Here is an 18271-nt window from a genome sequence, read left to right on the forward strand (position 1 = left end):
ATACAGAGTTATCACTTATAGGCTTGCTACGATAAATCAAAGTTCTAGGAAATAGATGGCTTAAGAAACAGATCCATTATAGTCCACACGCTGCTAGAATACTAAGTCCCTAAGAACACATGTGATGTCATTATCAACAGGATACTAATGTCAAGCAGAAAACTGCCTCAATCTTGACTGTCAAAGATAAAATTTTGGATTAGGAGCCTTTTTTCTCTTGCTGTGTAACTCCAATTGAAAGAAGCACTGCGCCAATGTTTCTTTTTCTTTCTTTCTCTTTCTTTCTTTTTCTCGTTAGGTGTACATAAGAAAAGCACCAGGAGAAATAAGGATCTAATGTGTGTGTTCACTTTTAAATGTTAACATGACAGCTACAACAGAAAGGAAAGTTCTGCTAAAGGTCAAGGGATTGTGGAACTCATTCCAAAGCTAGGATTCTTTTAAAAATAATGATAATGATAATCATCATCACAACTTATTCTACATACAAACATTTAGTATATTACACATACAAACATTATAGTATTTTAGTCTGCACACAAAAAGATCCACACAGAGCTTCATAAAGTAGGGTTACCAGACATCCCCGGTTCCCAGGGACAGTCCCCAGATTTGCAAATATGTCTCCGGACAAATTCCATCCCCGGAATGTCCCCAGATTTGCAAATCTGTGCCCAGGAAACGTGGCAGCCGCCACCTCAGCAGCCCGGAGCCAGCCTGTTAGCGCTGCCCGCTGTTGTGGCACCCGCCATTTTTCCTGCGCCACGGCAGCAAGCATCTCCTGAAGTCAGCCAGAGCCAACTGCATTACCAGGCTAGCCCCTCCTGGGCAACGGCCTCCCGCCCATGACTCCTGAGCCTCCCCTGATCTGTCAAAACAAAGGGGGAAGGGAGAAAGAGATCGGGGAAGGCTCGGGAGTCACTGGTGGGTGGTGCACCATTGCCCAGTTTTTTAAAAAACTTTGCGCATTTATGTTTCATAGGGTGCAAAAGAAGGGCTTTGCACCTTTATACAATATGCATGTGTGCTTGGGTCCAGGGTCTTTTGCCTCACCATCCCCACTACTGACTCCCTGTTGCTACTCAGCTTCAAAAAAAAAAAAGGGGTCCCCGGATTCATTGAAAAAAATCTGGTAACCATATCATAAAGCCCTGCTTACTTCTCCTACTCTCTACTTCCCCAAGTATACATGTATGGCAGAGTTGTCTCGGAAATAGAAGATCTGTGTGCATCCCTTCCGATCTGTCAAGTTACATAGAAAGCTTGCCTGAATGATTACACAGACCACACCCATCTGGAACATGTACACCAAAGGGGAGGAACAGGAACGTCTTTAACTGTTCAGGAGATACCGACACAGAGAAAGATCATGCTCACAGTTTTTAAGATCTATAAATATATTAAAATATTTATGGCATGTGTAGAATAGTTAAAATGTGGGCCACATTTCTTAAGTTTCAATGTACAACTGGTGATACCCAGAGAGTTCACTTCCTACTACTCTTCTGAGTTAATTACTTGATTCACAGTTTTCATACAAATAAAGCATCTTCCAGGGTGTTTTGGCTGCACTCCCATGTCCATTATCTTAAGTCATTCTGAGGTCACTATAAACGCTTGCCCAGCTTTCCATATACAAGGTATTAACAACAGTATTCTTTTCACCATCTGGAATTTAAAGAGGAGCTTGGAAGAAGGTCAAGATGGGTTAGCAGAATGGGACATCTCACTACACCACAATCTTGGACAACAGCCTGAGGATGGAACAAGTACAGGCAGCAGAAAGAAGGCAGAGGATCTGAGACAACCCTGGCTAGATATGCAGGATTTAGTTATTTTCATCTCCTGGCTAATTAAGTGATAGAAAATTTGGTCGAGGAGAGTGTATCGGAGCTGTGGATCAAGCTTGGCATAAATCGTTACTCTAGGTTTAAAATATGACAACAGCAGAATTTCAAATGGTTGAGTTTTTTTATTTATTTAGTAAATTTGAATACTGCCCTTCATCCTTAAATCCCATGGTGGTTGTCCCATCATTTCCTACTTCCTCTGTCCTATAATTTAGGGTCAAACTAGACATGGCATTAAATGTGTCTTTGCATTTAATGTGCACACTTAAGAAAATTCAAACAGTGTGGGGGGGAGGTGTTGCTTAAAATTAAGTTAACCCTTTTATCCCTTGCTGCAGTTTTGTCAGGAACCCTTTCTCTGTCACTGCTATTTTCGCTGGAATGAAATTTCCATTGATATTTTTCATCAGCAGAAGCAAGCATCCATGTGCTACAATCTGACAGGAGCTGCTGATAGGAGCTGATAAGCAATAGTTCTTCAAGTCCTGCAAATTAAATCTTGTGTATCATGCATTTAAGTTTCCAGTGCACCCACATGTTGGGGACATGTTTAATTAACAGTGAGAATGATATGAAAATCCTAAAAATAGGCTCCAAGAAAGCATCTTTTTTAATAAATGGGTTTATGACATTTGGGTGCATATTTAAGTGCAGAGCACACACATTCCTGCATCTTTCTGCTGTTTGTAGCAACAGAGTAGTCTATACTATACTCCTGACATCAAGACTAGAATGAAATGTGATGTTGAACAGAAATTTGCCACTGAAAACAACAATACAATCAATAACCATTTGCATGGGGGTTCAGTTTCTGGCCTCCACGCATCAGCAGAGAGGTATAAGCATGCCCCACCCCCGTTCTGCCCTTTTTATGAGCTTTTTTTATATACCACTTTACATTTACTTTATATTTACATTTATATGTTGCTGCCATCATTTTTGTATTTTTTTAATGTTGACATTTTTGAATTTGGTATATTATGCTTAATGATTTATAAGCCTTCCAGAATGCATTAAACATTATATGATTTTTGTAACCTTCCCCCCAGATTAATTGGCATTGCTGTGTCAGCTCTCAGTCACGACGGAACCAATCTTGGCCAACTCACCAACTTAATCAAGAGGAGAAAGAAAGAGGTTGGTGGGGGGAACTCAACTGCAACTGACAAAGCAGTATTTTTATTTCTTAAAATGGATAGGAACTGGAACCTAGCTTGAAAAGGTAAACAGCTATTTCTCAAAGGGCTCTTATTTATTGACAGAAAAATTATGTTATACATAATGTACAGCAAACACAGTCTACAAATATTCCATCACGTTAAAAACCATTGTAATTTTGCTTTGACTTATTCATCAATAGAAACACACTAGGGGACAGAAATCAAAACAGGAATTGTACAATAGACTATATACTTTTTACTTCAGCATTAGACAGATTGTGACAATGTTTCTAAATAATGCTGTTGCACATGGTTGAAGCTGCTCTTGTTTAGTGTTGATGTGAAGACAACAGACCCTACGGGTTGAATACCACTAAATCAGTGCACAAGCAAAATGATAACTGATTGAGCAACAAAATCTGTCCCCTCTCTTCTCCATATATATCCCCAGCAGTGTCCCCAAATCTTTCCTGGATGGTTGGTGTGTGTTCTGGGGCACATGTGGGTAGGAAAGAGAGTGAAAGTTCTGTTCAAGCATTGTTGATCTATTTTGATTGTATCTGTAAAATCTTTTAACTGAATACTAAAATGAAGAAGAAGAAGAAGAAGAAGAAGAAGAAGAAGAAGAAGAAGAGGAGGAAGAATTTAACAGGCAGGAGAACACCAATAGGAAATTTGGGAGTGCGTGATGACTCAAGACAAAATGTTCTGGACAATTATGCAGAGAACTTCATCCAAGAATGCATTGGCAGAGACTGTTCCTTTTAATCATGATGATAAATGTTTTGCTTTATTCGGTCAACCACCACCAAATAAACATTTCTAGAGCATATTGGTAGCAATCAACCAGGACAAAAATCTAGTGGAAATCAATTACATCCTCTAACGTGGATGAATAAATTTTTTAAGCCAGCTGATGTTAATTCGATTTTGCAAGCACTGTGCATACAGAAGTCATGTACAGAGAAAGCAGAGACTTAAGGCTGAAGTCTTATGCACACTTACATGAATAAGATGTGCCATCAAAATGTAATATATAAAAGCAAAGAATTAGTGTTGTAAGGGGCACAGAAGATATACGGAAGATGCTTACTTATCGCTGTGGTGGTTGGGAATTACTTTGAGAATTTGAAAAGCATAGAATGCTCAAAATCTGAGGGTCACTAATAAAGTACTGATAAGGGGAAGAGGGCCTACATTGTACGGCACGCTTGTTTTGAATTCTGTATACAAGTGACTCCCTACTTACGAAGGGGTTATGTTTTGGGGAGCCCTCTCACATAAGTGAAATTGTATAAAGTGGGGAGCACCCGTTAAATGCCCTCTCTCTCTTCAATCCATACCAAAAAGACTGTTCCAAAAATATCCACAACTAGAATTGAAGCTCTGGGGCCGGCAGGAGGCTAAAGGACATGTGGGAAAGTGGTTTCTGCTGTGCTACCCCGCACTTCAGCTGTTAGGTGAGGCGGCTGAGCAGCGTAAACAAAGCCCTAGTGTGCCTCTGGTCTGGGGGGGGGGGGGCTTCCATTATCACCAACATCCTCTTTGGGCTCTGGGGAGGGTCTTCTTCTCCAGCTCTCTCCCGCCATTTCCAGGTTTGAATTGAATTGTTTAATTATTTCCCGGTGCTGCCCATATACATGGTCACGCATGAGCCCACCACTCCAAAAAACCTATTGGCCAGATTTTACTAACATGGTACACAAGCAGCACAAAGTTTTCTGCTAACACAACAGGGCTTCCTCCCCTCATGTATGCCCATGCCTCCCTGAAATACAATCTAGAAGGTCAGAAGAATCCTCCAAACAGCACATGGCAGGGAGGAGGGGGACAGGAGGTATCATTCTGTCTAGTAAGCAGCAATTCTTGCTCTGGCAGAACAAACGTATTAGTGAGACAGTGAATTCCACCCTGTAGTTTTAAGTCATTAAGCAGAACTTCCCGTTTCAGTGACTTCATACATTTCAAAGATTATACTGTATTCCATAAATACTTATTGAGCACTGATATGTCAAGCACTGTGGATATATTGTATTCTGTTTTAAAGAGAGAAGTAGTATATCTCTGTGAAAGTCTCATAAACAAAAAGAAAATGAAATGTGACCCCCCCCAAATGGATTAGAGCCCCATTTACTTTTGACAACATGAAACTCTTTCAGTTTCAATGCACATTTAAAAATGAATGTAAATACTGACATTTCACAGTGGAACAAAAGGTTTAAGCTATGACTGAATAATGTTTTTATATTTTTGCTTTGTCATTAAGCAGGTAATGGAAGGGGCAAACAACAACAGTTATTTGGTGGACATATTATTTGTTGAGATGCTTCTGTTAAGAGTTAGTGACTAGTATGATTAAAGGGGACAAAGGTAGCATTTTATACAGTATGGTACAGCATATGAAGTAAGTTGTCCAATGATGCTCCCAAACATTTTAATTAAGAACTCACCCAACTGACTTTTGTCTTGGGATCTTTCTACCTGAACAAAGCTACCATGCATTCATATACATCTTTCAATGTTATGCGGTGTTGTATTTATCTATATTCAGTACCAGCAATCTACTAACTAAGCATTCTGACTTGGAGTATTCTCCCTGCCCTTGATTTCCTCATTAGCGTTGTTGAAATCCTTCATTAAAAGGTTATTAAATCAGAATGTCTTGCTCCAATAAAAAAAACCAACCACCTAATTTCCCTCAATTAGTAAAAATGTTGCTAACTTCCTGAAACATGGATCAACAATTAAAAATGCTTGATTTTAAAATGGCAACTTCCTGGCTACACAGTTTTCCTACTAGCGTCACAGAGCACACACTAATATGTACAAAGGGGGGAATTCATTTTCCTTATGGCCAAGCAGCTGACAGTTACTGTGGGCAACTAAGATTTATCATTAATGGCATTTTGGGGTAAAGAAACATGTTGTATTCCTCATCAGCTTTCTACATGAGTACAACAAGGCATTGACAAGAACTCCTGTCCAGTCTAGCCTCAGAGCTGTTTCTCACTGCCTCTGAAAGACACAAATACACTCTTGGGAGTCGCACCCCTTGTCTTGTGCCAAGAAAACAATCTTCCAATGACAACTGTAACATGCACAACTGTGTCAGGTGGAACTCATGCGCCCTCCGGAGTTTTGCTCACTTTCTTCCTCTTTATCCACAGCTATCTCTTTCATGACTAATGTGACAACGCTGCCCAGAGTCTCCCTCAAAAGAAATAATGGACAGGTGATAGGCTAACAGCTTCATAAACTGCTGTGGGATAACAAATGGAAATTCTCTCAAAGCTTTCTCAGCCACTTACATGTATAAATGCAGTAAAAATGCCAAAGCAAACAGAACTCTGAAGAGCCTCCACATTAAAATCCCAAAAAGTATAATCCCATGCATGGCAACGTGCAAATATACTTCATCAATTTTTAATGAAAATTGAGGGCCACGTCACATGAAATAGCTACTCAAAAGTACACTACCATACACAAGCTTTTGGCCAAACCTCCAAATGTACATATATTTTTAAAGAGATGTCTGTCAATAACAAGTGAACATAGAATTCAAATATGCCTGCTTTCATTTTAATTAAGTTCTATGGCACAATAAACTTAATTTGAGAGAAGCTTTCGTATCTTCTCTGCCAAGGCACCATAGTTTAAATATTTTGGCACAGCTGCAGCTGAACTCTATGGCAGAAATAAAAACACACATAAAAAGGATTTCAAGTGCAATAATCTTATATCTGAGGAAGGCACTCCAAAAGCAAAACTTTGATACAAGCACCTATTGTGTGTTGAATGTACCACTCTGGCAGTTTGGCTTGAGAACCTGCAGAAAATGTGGAAGTGAGCGGAGCAGAGGGCAAGGGGGGATAATCTTCCCATAACATGTTTAAGCCCCCTTTCACAGAACATTTCCAGGTAGCTAGTAACAAAAGAAGCACTCAGTAGGCTTTTATAAGAGGTTTTCATGTACTCATTTAGAATGAAGGTTAAATGGCACTTAGAAAATACAAACAAACAGTTCAGTAGCACTAGGGGAGATCTGATTAAATCCAGTGGTGGTCAAGGGTATTAGGGGAATGGTAGTATGTCTGGTGGGGGGGGGGACACTATGCTCCTTCTAGAGAAGTTTGTTCACCTTTGGTCCCGACCCTGTACTCACCTTTCACCGGTGGGATCCTATAAATGACTTTGACTGTCTGGCTAAAACAGGTGAGGGTAATGGAATTCTAAACAGACATCCCACACTGAATTTATTGCAACAGTACAAATACATCCATTTTACAAGAAACAGGTTTCATGGTTTAAAGAGAAAACACACAAGGACCTTGTGGCGTTTGCCCTCCTAGGAGTGTGACATCATACTGGGTTCATAAGGAAAGGGTTAACTAATTGTAAAATGACTAACCTATAGGAACCCATGGGGAGGAGTTAGAGTTAGAGTTGTTAAGAAGTCAGTCTGGGGTTAGAGAAGACAGAGAGAGGATAAGTCTGTGGGTTGGGCTAGTCTGGTGTGAGAGAGTGAGAGAATCGGTTAAGAGGAGTCAGTCAAACAGTTGAGATAATCAGCCAGAAGGCATTAGGAAGGTATAGGCTGGTAAAGAAACTGACAAGAAAATTATCTGAGAAACCATAAACTTGTTAATGCTTATAAAATAAACTTGTTTATTTGGTTTAATTTTAACAACTGTCTGGACTCAGTGTGTACCCGAGAGTAACAGGTTGGTGGCAGCGGGGAAGTGAGCACAGTGGTGGCACAGGGATCAATAGACTGTTAAACGTCCGGGGACCCTGTGTGATCGCCACAGACCTGTACCTGAATGTTCGTTCCCTTGACTTGTGGCACAACAGAGAATCAATGGTTTGTTGAGAAAACATTAAACAAAATGAAAAATACACATTGGAAAAGGGAAAACTGAGAGCATGCAGATACAACACACATCAGTATTGAAATAGTAATTTCAGGCAATGTTCAGTGATTTTCATTTGTACTTACTTATTCTGCATCATGTTCATGATAACCCAGTCAGAGGGATAGACGTTCTTCCCAATGAGATTCTTGAACATGATAAATGTCTCCATCAAGAAGTCCTGAAAGAATAAGGAAAACATATGAAGAAGAAGAGGTGTGTGTGTGTGTGTGTGTGTGTGTGTGTGTGTGTGTTTGATGGAAGCTGGCTGAAGAAAAATTCACTAGATTAATGACCAGATTTCAAAAATTATGGACAAATATGGCAAAACTAACCAGCTCTAATCAATGCAATAAATTACTGCGATAAATGAGTTACTGTAATAAACAATAATTAATTACTTGATTACACAATATGATACTGCTGAACATAATTAACTTGCTGGATTGATGACCAGATTACAGAATTACTTCTTGCTGGACAAATACAGCAGAACTAACCAGCTCTGGCCAATGCCGTACCAAGAGCAGACTGTTGTGCAGCAAAGTTGTATCACAGGAATTTATTGCAAAATCACAACAACAAAAGCGATACAGACTGAAAAGAAAAAAATACAACCATGCAATGTGTAATGGATGCCTTGGATTAATATTTAAGGAATGGTGGAAAATATGAAGAGCTAAAGTGCAGCTGATGTGACGGATTCATTTTAATTTGCCAAGATTTTTAATGTTATGTTGCAACATATTAGCTTCTGACCCAATAGGAGTTTGTCATAAGAGGCCAAAAGTTTCAGTAGATGGGGGCGGAGGGGGTGGGACCAGACACACATATACATTGATTTTGAATCAAATCGCTAAATTCAAAGAGTGACTATTGTGCAGTCACCACTGTCATGACTCACACCCAAGACATTGGTGAAAAACGGTATTTTGACAAGAATAGAATGACCTAGCATTGCAGACTTAGAATTTGTGATTGACAGTGGTTAACATTTGTTGTTTGCATTACATAAAGGAAATGTTTTATTCTAGGCACATACTTAACAAGCTCAGTAAATGTGTCCTCACTTTAAATGATCAAACTGCATACTTTACTACTCTTCCTCTCCTGTATCTTGGTAAAAGCTTAACATTTCCTTTTCTAGATCAGCCTAAATAGTTTGCTGACTGAATTATCATAGAGTCTTGCTTTCATTTAGATGCATGTTTTTCTTCTGAATAAAACGGTTTGCTTCCTTGCTACCTTGCTTCATAACTTAATAATTGAGACTTCAGTAGGATTTATGCTTATGTGAATGGGGGCAGATCTGGACCTACATAGTTAACTCTGAATATTTTATGGTTGCAGATGCATGCTCTCTTAAAGTAGATTTCATTTCATACTTTATTAGTTGTACAGAGTGCTCCTGCTGTTGGATTTTCATATTTTTTTCTGCTTCGTGCAAGATGTATTTCCATATACTTTGCAGATTAACTTGAATATTTTACTAATCATGAAGTTGAAGGAACAGATTTTGGTATTGATTTGCTGATTCAGTGACACATGCTTAATCTGTTTGCATTTATGCTTAAATGCTCTCAGATTGTAATCAGAAAACACAAGTTTAATAGCACTTTCATTCCATCAGGATGCATCAGACAGAGCTCCTGCATTCCCCCTAACAGGTTCCGTTACAACTGGTAATTGGAAGAAATTATATACTTTAAGGAAGTGGTGCCTAAGTTTGCTGTTTTTCTCTTCCTTCCTCATTCCCTTTTCCTTTTGTGCCATGTCTCTTCAGCTGTAAGGCAATAGGCAGTCCTGTCTTGTTTTTATTTATCTTACATAAGCCACTGTGGGAGCCTTTTTGTCTCAAAAGCAGGATAAAATTGCTTATATATTTATATAACCATGTTTTCCTTATTTTAAGAATAGGAATGCTGGTACCTGTTCTCCCACTGCACCTGCCCTGTGAAGCTCACTGGGCACAGATGTCAATCACCTTTCTGCCTTCCCTCAATTCTTGAAATAACCAAAGGGATGGGGAAATAATAATAATAAAAAATAATTTTAATAATATTATTTATACACCACCCATCTGGGGTAAATAATTTAAATGAAGGCAGGATGCTCTTTTCACTGGTACTACTGCTGGTTTTTAATTTCCTGTCTACCTTCTTCCAAGGGAAATCCAGCCAGGCTGCATCAGAAAAAAAGGTGAACATTTAGTCTTCCATCTTTTCTCACTGCTCACAAAAGAAGGAAAATACTGACTGGAGTGTGCTAGGGTGAAAAAAACACCTCTCATTTCCTTTAACTAGTCTGACATATTTATTTATCATTTCCTTTTGAGAGGATTTCCAAAGAAGACCAAGTGCTCAGATTGGCAAAAACAAGTTTTGTTTTTGTTTTAAAAAAGCTTGGATGTTTGGGAACATTGGAAGATTCAGGGCAGATAAAAGAAAGCAATTATTTACGCAGTGCCTAGTTAAAACTATGGAACTTGTTCCTTCAGGAGGCAGTGAGGGCCACCAACTTGGATGGCTGTAAAAGAGGATTAGAGAAATTCGCAGAGGACAAGGCTATCAATGGCCGCAATGACTATGTGCTGCCTCCACAATATGCCTCTGAATACCAGTTCTTGGGAATCGTAGGTGGGCATAGTGCTGCTGTGCTCATGTCCTGCTTGTGAGCTTCCCACAGACATGTGAGAACAGGATGCTGGGCTGGATGGGCCTGGTCCAGCAGGCTCATCTTACATTCTTAAGCTGCATTAAGGTAAAGGGACCTGACCATTAGGTCCAGTCGTGGACGACTCTGGGGTTTCGGTGCTCATCTCGCTTTATTGGCTGAGGGAGCCGGCGTAAAGCTTCCGGTTCATGTGGCCAGCATGACTAAGCCGCTTCTGGCGAACCAGAGCAGCTCATGGAAACGCTGTTTACCTTCCTGCCGGAGCGCTACCTATTTATCTACTTGCACTTCGACACGCTTTCGAACTGCTAGGTTGGCAGGAGCAGGGACTGAGCAATGGGAGCTCACCCCGTTGTGGGGATTCAAACCACCGACCTTCTGATCAGCAAGTCCTAGGCTCTGTGGTTTAACCCACAGCGCCACCTGCGTCCCAATCTTAAACTGCATACAATGCTTGCAACTTTTAAAAATACCACTCTCACAACAAAATAGTAACACCAGCAGATTAGAAACAGCTGAATAGAAAAGGGGTAATTCCATTAAAATCCCTCCATCTGGCAGATCAAATGCCTGCCAGGCAGGAATAACAAAGACTGCACAGCATACAAGGTAGATGAGCCTTGCCTGCTCCAGCATGTCCTTTTTATTTATTTAAAAATTTACACCTTGCCTCATCCACAGCTACTCAAGATAGCTCCCAAAGAAACCAAAACAGCATTATAATTATAACACCAGATCTAATACCCTACTTATACCAGTAATAATGTTACAGCACAGTCAGTGCAGAATGACAATATATTAGAGAGAGTGTAAAAAAAAGAGTGAGGTTCAGAGCATATTTGGAAAGGCATTCAGCTACTCCTCTTTTAATGGAATTTGTTGATGCTGTGACACAGAAAAGCAGCATGATTAATATTATAAACTATTACTCCATCCTGCCTATCAATTTACAATTTTGTGCAACAGGAAAGAATATGCTCCCCCTCACCCTTCCATCAGGCTCTCAAATGTTTTACACACCATGAAACATGGGCTTTTCCAGCTTAAAGTGTTTTGTTTATTTACTTATTGTTATCTACAGTCTGGCCTATAAGAAAGGCTCTCAGGGCAGCATTACAGGATAAAAACAAATCAAGTTAAAAACCCAATTATAATAACATGAACAATATATTAAAATATGATGCTGCACAACACAAACAGTGGAAAAATAAAACAATGGCTTAAACAGATTTAAAAAGCTCCAGGGATGTAAAAGGCCTGGACACCAAAAGCGCATTTAAGTGGGTGTGGAGGTCAAGCACAGCAGGGGTTCCTCTGTGCCTCTACGGACAAAAATGGATCAAAGAAGAGCAGCCAAACCTGAACCTTGTTCTTTGGGGGAACTGCCATCCCATCCAGGACAGGTTGGACACCCTTCACATGAACAGACAAAGCTATGTGTTAATAGTCCTTCTACCTTATCTGGACTAAGCATGTCAGCTGGGTTTCGTGAGAAGGCCACTTTTTGATGCAACTGCTTACTGGATACGGTGGTACCTTGGCTGTCAAACGTAATCTGTTCCAGAAAACCGTTTGACTTCTGAAACGTTAGACAACCGAGGCGCAAAGGGCAGTTGGCAAAGTCAATGGAGAAAAAAATGCAGTGGAATCTGTTCGACTTCCGAGGCATGTTCGAAAACGGAAGCAATTATTCCAGGTTTTCAGTGTTCGGGTTCCGAAACGTTCGGCTTCTAAGACACTCGAAAACCGAGGTACCACTGTATTACAATACTGTAATACTGATGGATTGATTAAATTTATAAGCTCAGTCATCATTGACAGTTCCAGGGCAGCTTATGGGTATTTTAAAAACTACTGTATTTTTTGCTCTATAAGACTCACTTTTTCCATCCTAAAAAGTAAGGGGAAATGTGTGTGCGTCTTATGGAGCAAATGCAGGCTGCGCAGCTATCCCAGAAGCCAGAACAGCAAGAGGGATTGCTGCTTTCACTGCACAGCGATCCCTCTTGCTGTTCTGGCTTCTGGGATTCAGAATATTTTTTTTCTCGTTTTCCTCCTCCAAAAACTAGGTGCGTCTCGTGGTCTGGTGCGTCTTATAGAGCGAAAAATACGGTAGTTAAACAATATCAATGTATCCAACATCAACATATAAGACACTACGAATACAATACAATCATTAAAACACTGTAGAATCAGAAATTCAGTCAACGCAATTCAATCATGACTAACTCAGTATAAGCACAATGTGACACATAACTGGCATATCCAGCTGCCGTAGAAGGCTGTTCAATGCTGTAACCTGCATTGGGACCTAAGGGAGAAGGGTTGGAAAGAAAGAAAGAAAGAAAGAAAGAAAGAAAGAAAGAAAGAAAGAAAGAATTGTACCACTAACCCACACCTCGACCAGGGGCAGGACCACCAAGAGAATTCTGCCTCAAGATCTTAAGGCCTGGCTGGGGATGTTGACATAGGCAGAGGCATTCCTTCACATCGACTGGCCCAGAGCTGGCCCATGACATTTTGGCACCTGAGATGACCCACAAAATTACACCCTTTTCCTGCCAAGGAAGAAGGGATGAGCAAGGAGGGGAATCAAATCAAGCTTACCCGATGGTTGCAGTGGAAATCAAAGACTGTCATGGGTGGCGAAAGGGGCCCACTCTGAATCACACAGGGCAGCTGCAGAACCCAGGAGAGCCCAGAGGGCAGCCCCCACCATTTTGTCCTCTAGGAGGAGAGGCGGCTTTGTAAGCAGCATGAGAGGGGGGCGCCAAGGAGGTGGTAGACCTGGCATCCAAGGAGCGTGCCGCAGCTGTTGGTGGCAGCAGCTGCAGGCAATGCACTCCTTGGAGGCTGGATCTGCTGCCCCTCTGGATCTTGCTGCCTAAGACCGCCGTCTCATTTTGCATCATGGTTGGGCCGGTCCTTGTGTGGCCTCAAGTAATGCAGGGTTCTATAGGTTAACATCAATACTTTGAATTGGAATCAGAAGTACACTGACAATATCCAATTACTTTACTTAGAAGATTTATGTAGATGTTAACATGGCACATTAGGGAGGGGGGAAACCATGGGACTTGTGGGAACAGATGCTGCAGAGTAAGGTGGTCATCCCAGTATGAGTGGAACTGAAGAGCAGTACCACCTACACCCAACTTGGACATCCTCCGAGAGATATCTCATGGTTGAGGATACTGAAAACTACTGAGGGATCCAGGAAAGTTAACAGGATCACACTTTGCCTGCCGCTGTCTCAGCAGAAGTTATCCCATGGTGAGACCAAGGCAGTTTCTGTATCAAAAGCAGGCCCCAAACCTGATAGCTGGCTGGCCATCACTCATTCACAACCTTTCCCAAAGAAGGAACACTAGCCATTGGCCAATAGTTGTTGAAACTGTCAGGTGCACTGTAGGTATTTCCCCGCAGGAGTGATCATTAACTTGAGAAAGAGCGAACATATGTGCTAGGCTGCAGAAAGAATTTAGCTCCATTTATGCCACTAGTGGTAGTCTTCAGGATAAAATGGAGTTTACAAAACGAAAGAAAAAGAGGCCAAAAGAAGCCAAAAGATCAACTGCTTTATAGCAGAAAGCAGCAATGAAAGTAATTTCCCCATTTCCCAATAGTATTGGGGTCAGGGTAACAGACTTCCAAAGCAATACTTAAACGGACACAATGGGCAATTAAACTCTTAAAATGAAAGTACAAGCTTGACCCTGACTGAATGGGATCTACATATTGAATTCTTTTCAGGCTCAGAAACAGCAGAATATGTTCCTATAACAATTCATGTGAGCAACTAAAGCTGAAAATCCTAAGTATAATCAGAGGGCATAAATCTCACTGAATCCAAGAGGACCTAATGTAAATATGCTTAGAACTGGGCTGTAAAAGTCTCACAATTATTGCCAAAATCAGGGGTACCAATCTGGGACATCCTAATTGTTGTGGACTGCAACTACCACATTCCTGACCATTGTCCATACTAGCCCAGGCTGATGGCAGTCAGAGTCCAACAACATCTGAAATGCAGCATGTTGGCTACCCTGGCCTGATTTAAGGAAATGGCAGGAGAAAGAATATACAGTTCAGGTTGCCTCATATCTCAAAGGAATTGTAGAGCTTGGAAAGATGCAAAAAAAGTGGCAACCAAAATTTTCAAGAAATTGGTGCACTCAGATAATCCTGAAATAAAAGGAAGCTAGTACAGTTGTACCTCAGGTTAAGTACTTAATTCGTTCCAGAGGTCCGTACTTAACCTGAAACTATTCTTAACCTGAAGCACCACTTTAGCTAATGGGGCCTGCTCCTGCTGCTGCGCTGCCGGAGCACGATTTCTGTTCTCATCCTGAAGCAAAGTTCTTAACCTGAAGCAATATTTCTGGGTTAGCGGAGTCTGTAACCTGAAGCGTATGTAACCTGAGGTACCACTGTATTGTATTGTGAAATTTGTTGTTGTTTAGTCGTTTAGTCGTGTCCGACTCTTCGTGACCCCATGGACCAGAGAACGCCAGGCACTCCTGTCCTCCACTGCCCCCCGCAGCTTGGTCAGACTCATGCTGGTAACAATCACTTTCTTTTTCATGTGTCCAGGAGTTACAAAGGGATCAAGGCCATGAACAAAGCAACAGTGCACCACTATAACTGGAGCAATGGTTGTAACAACTTTTTTGAAAAATATTTTTTTTTCCATTCGAAAGAAGGTAACTTGTTTTTCGTATCAGTACTCAAAGCTCTTCAATAGTTGCCATTTTGTTTCTCAGCACAATAAAGTGCTGGATTTCATCTGTAAGTCATAAACAGCCTGGACTAGCATTCTAAAGTTCTTACTGTCACACAAACCTGCTCAATTGCTAGGAACTTCAGGTGAGATCCTAGTTCAGAGACCCTACCTTCAGAGGCTAGTTCAGTGGCGTCGAAGGCCTTCTCTTAGGTCCTTTCTAAGTTTTTCCAGCTATCTTTTAGATACCAGGTGCACAATGTTTTGTTCTCTCAAGCCTTTGGCAGCATATAGTTATGGTAGTGCTTTCATTGATTATTTCTACGTAAGCCACATGGAGATATGGCTGGTGGAAAGGCAAGGAATGAATCTTTAAAATAAACATTTTAATTAATTTATTCATTTAACAAAAATTATATCTCTTGATTGTAAGCTGCTTACATAGAATGGTAAGGACAAATTACTTTCACTGTCATTAAAAACACACACACTAAATTTAGATAGATGATTTATTTCCAAAGCTTAGGTAATGTTTTTTACCTTGGGGAAAAGCAATATAAACAAATCTTTCAACCCTCAGAAATATAGTTTGAAGCCTAGTTGAATTCTAGACTGGTTTTTTACTTTTTGCATGGGTTTGATAATATAGGTAAACGTGTATGTTTTTTCTTTTTCATTCACAGGTTGAATATGAAGCTGTCTTTGTAGAATTAGCCTTATTACAGTGGTATCTCAGGTTAAGAACCTAATTCGTTCCAGAGGTCCGTTCTTAACCTGAAACTGTTCTTAACCTGAAACACCACTTTACCTAATGGGGCCTCCTGCTGCCGCCGTGCCACCAGAGCACGATTTCTGTTCTCATCCTGAAGCAAAGTTCTTAAACCAAGATACTATTTCTAGGTTAGCGGAGTCTGTAACCTGAAGCATATGTAACCCGAGGTACCACTGTATTCAAAAACCCTTACTACTGACACATGGTTATAAAATATTAAAATGGCACTAAGTCTGATTTGCTGTAGCTGAAATAGCCAGCCCAAAAAGGAACAACTACAGAAATGATAGCTAACATTAACACAGAAAGAAACCACCATGGTTTAATTGATTTGACTGCAGGATTATGCTAAGAAAATGGTTATTTATTCTTCTCCTATTATATATATGCTCAAGCAAATGGATACAATTGGAGAATATCTGAATCACATCTGCAATAAACTCAGAAATCTTATGTCTGTTCTTTGCCTCCACAATGTTGTCAGAAGATTCAATTCTCTCTCAAACTCTTTAAAATGCTGTACCACAGAATCCAACTCCCCTAGGTAACAGAATTTGTAATCTAACACAGTTGATCAGACTTCAGGTCATCTGCTAATTAATGGATCTCAGCCAACAAGTTTGGTTGTTACTTTGCAGCATGCATTTGCCATATGGCAATGATAGTTCCAGGTCATTAGAGAGGTATCTACTTAGCTATAAATTCCCTTCTATTATGCTCTAATTAAGTTGTACTATGCACTCAGAAAGAAAGATTATAAAGAACCTTGAAGAGTTTCACTCATTACGGGCATTAACAATAAAACATATATTTAAACCTAGCATGTGAGGTTATATTGCTTAAAATGGCAGATGCCTAAATAAAAACGAATTTAACTAAACAAAGTAAATAAATCTGGCATATAATAGCAACTTAAAACAAGGTAGGGTGATTCCAGTTGAAAAACATTAGAAGAGGAAGTTCAAGGAAATACCCCGAGAGTAACTACTGAAGCTTATAGGTTGGTTTAAGGTTAGGTCTAGGATTCAGCTGAATAAAAACTTGTTTTCTCACCCCAACACCAGTTCCTTAAGCCATGTTTTCAAATTCTGATTTTCCTTGAGTATCAGTTGTTTCATCATTTAATATCAAGGCAATGAAACAATATTTGCTCTTCACTCAGGGGGCAAGCAATGCTTCATCGATTTTTATGTCAGGTCATGAGGCACCTATAATTTTCTTTATATAAGCTTTATAACTTTCTTTGTCAAATAGCAACAAAAACAAACATCAATGCAGGAAGAAGGGGGAAACAAAGTTTCAGGTTGAACTTACAACAACATCCGATCTCATCTTCCCAAAGGTCTTGATTAAATGGGCATAATGATAGTCTTCCATTTGTCTTAAAATAGCTGTCATGCTTGCAACAAAGTTTCCCTGTAACAGAAGAAAGACAGTCAGTTAAATAAGTAAATATGCAACGCAAGATGCAGCTGTACTCTGGAAACTCCTGTAGGCATGTTGCAAAACATACAAGTCAGATTATTTTAAAGAAATTCCTTAATATAACCCAAAACTCATTCTCCCATGAAACCATTGGATCTTATAAACTCAAAAGAGAATCCTGGAGTTCAGAAGGCTCTCCAGAACAGCATTTGCTATGCAGGAAGGTACATATACATATAAGGTACATACAGGAAGGGACGCAGGTGGCGCTGTGGGTTAAAGCCTCAGCGCCTAGGACTTGCCGATCGAAAGGTCGGCGGTTCGAATCCCTGCGGCGGGGTGCGCTCCCGCTGCTCGGTCCCAGCGCCTGCCAACCTAGCAGTTCGAAAGCACCTCCAGGTGCAAGTAGATAAATAGGGACCGCTTACCAGCGGGAAGGTAAACGGCGTTTCCGTGTGCGGCTCTGGCTCGCCAGAGCAGCGATGTCACGCTGGCCACGTGACCCGGAAGTGTCTCTGGACAGCGCTGGCCCCTGTCCTCTTAAGTGAGATGGGCGCACAACCCCAGAGTCTGTCAAGACTGGCCCGTATGGGCAGGGGTACCTTTACCTTTACCTTTAAGGTACATATGCAAGACAGTCTGAGACAGGCACCCCCAAACCCTGCCCTCCAGATGTTTTGGGACTACAACTCCCATCATCCCTAGCTAACAGGACCAGTGGTCAGGGATTATGGGAATTGTAGTCCCAAAACATCTGAAGG

General features: G+C 40.7%; 1 protein-coding gene across 2 annotated transcripts in view; it reads right to left on the reverse strand.

The window, feature by feature from the left end:
• The window catches only part of DOCK1 (dedicator of cytokinesis 1), a 361208-nt gene that overhangs the window by 129095 nt on the left and 213842 nt on the right, over window positions 1–18271 (reverse strand). For both annotated transcript variants that reach the window (XM_079977122.1, XM_079977121.1), the window contains exons 28-29: window positions 17400–17501; window positions 8007–8101 (exon numbers count right to left, since the gene is read on the reverse strand). In XM_079977122.1, the coding sequence (XP_079833248.1) occupies window positions 8007–8101; window positions 17400–17501 (197 nt within the window). The remainder of the gene's footprint in view (window positions 1–8006; window positions 8102–17399; window positions 17502–18271) is intronic.

The sequence above is a fragment of the Podarcis cretensis genome (assembly GCF_951804945.1).
Source record: "Podarcis cretensis genome assembly, chromosome: 5".
In the NCBI taxonomy this organism is placed as follows: domain Eukaryota; kingdom Metazoa; phylum Chordata; class Lepidosauria; order Squamata; family Lacertidae; genus Podarcis; species Podarcis cretensis.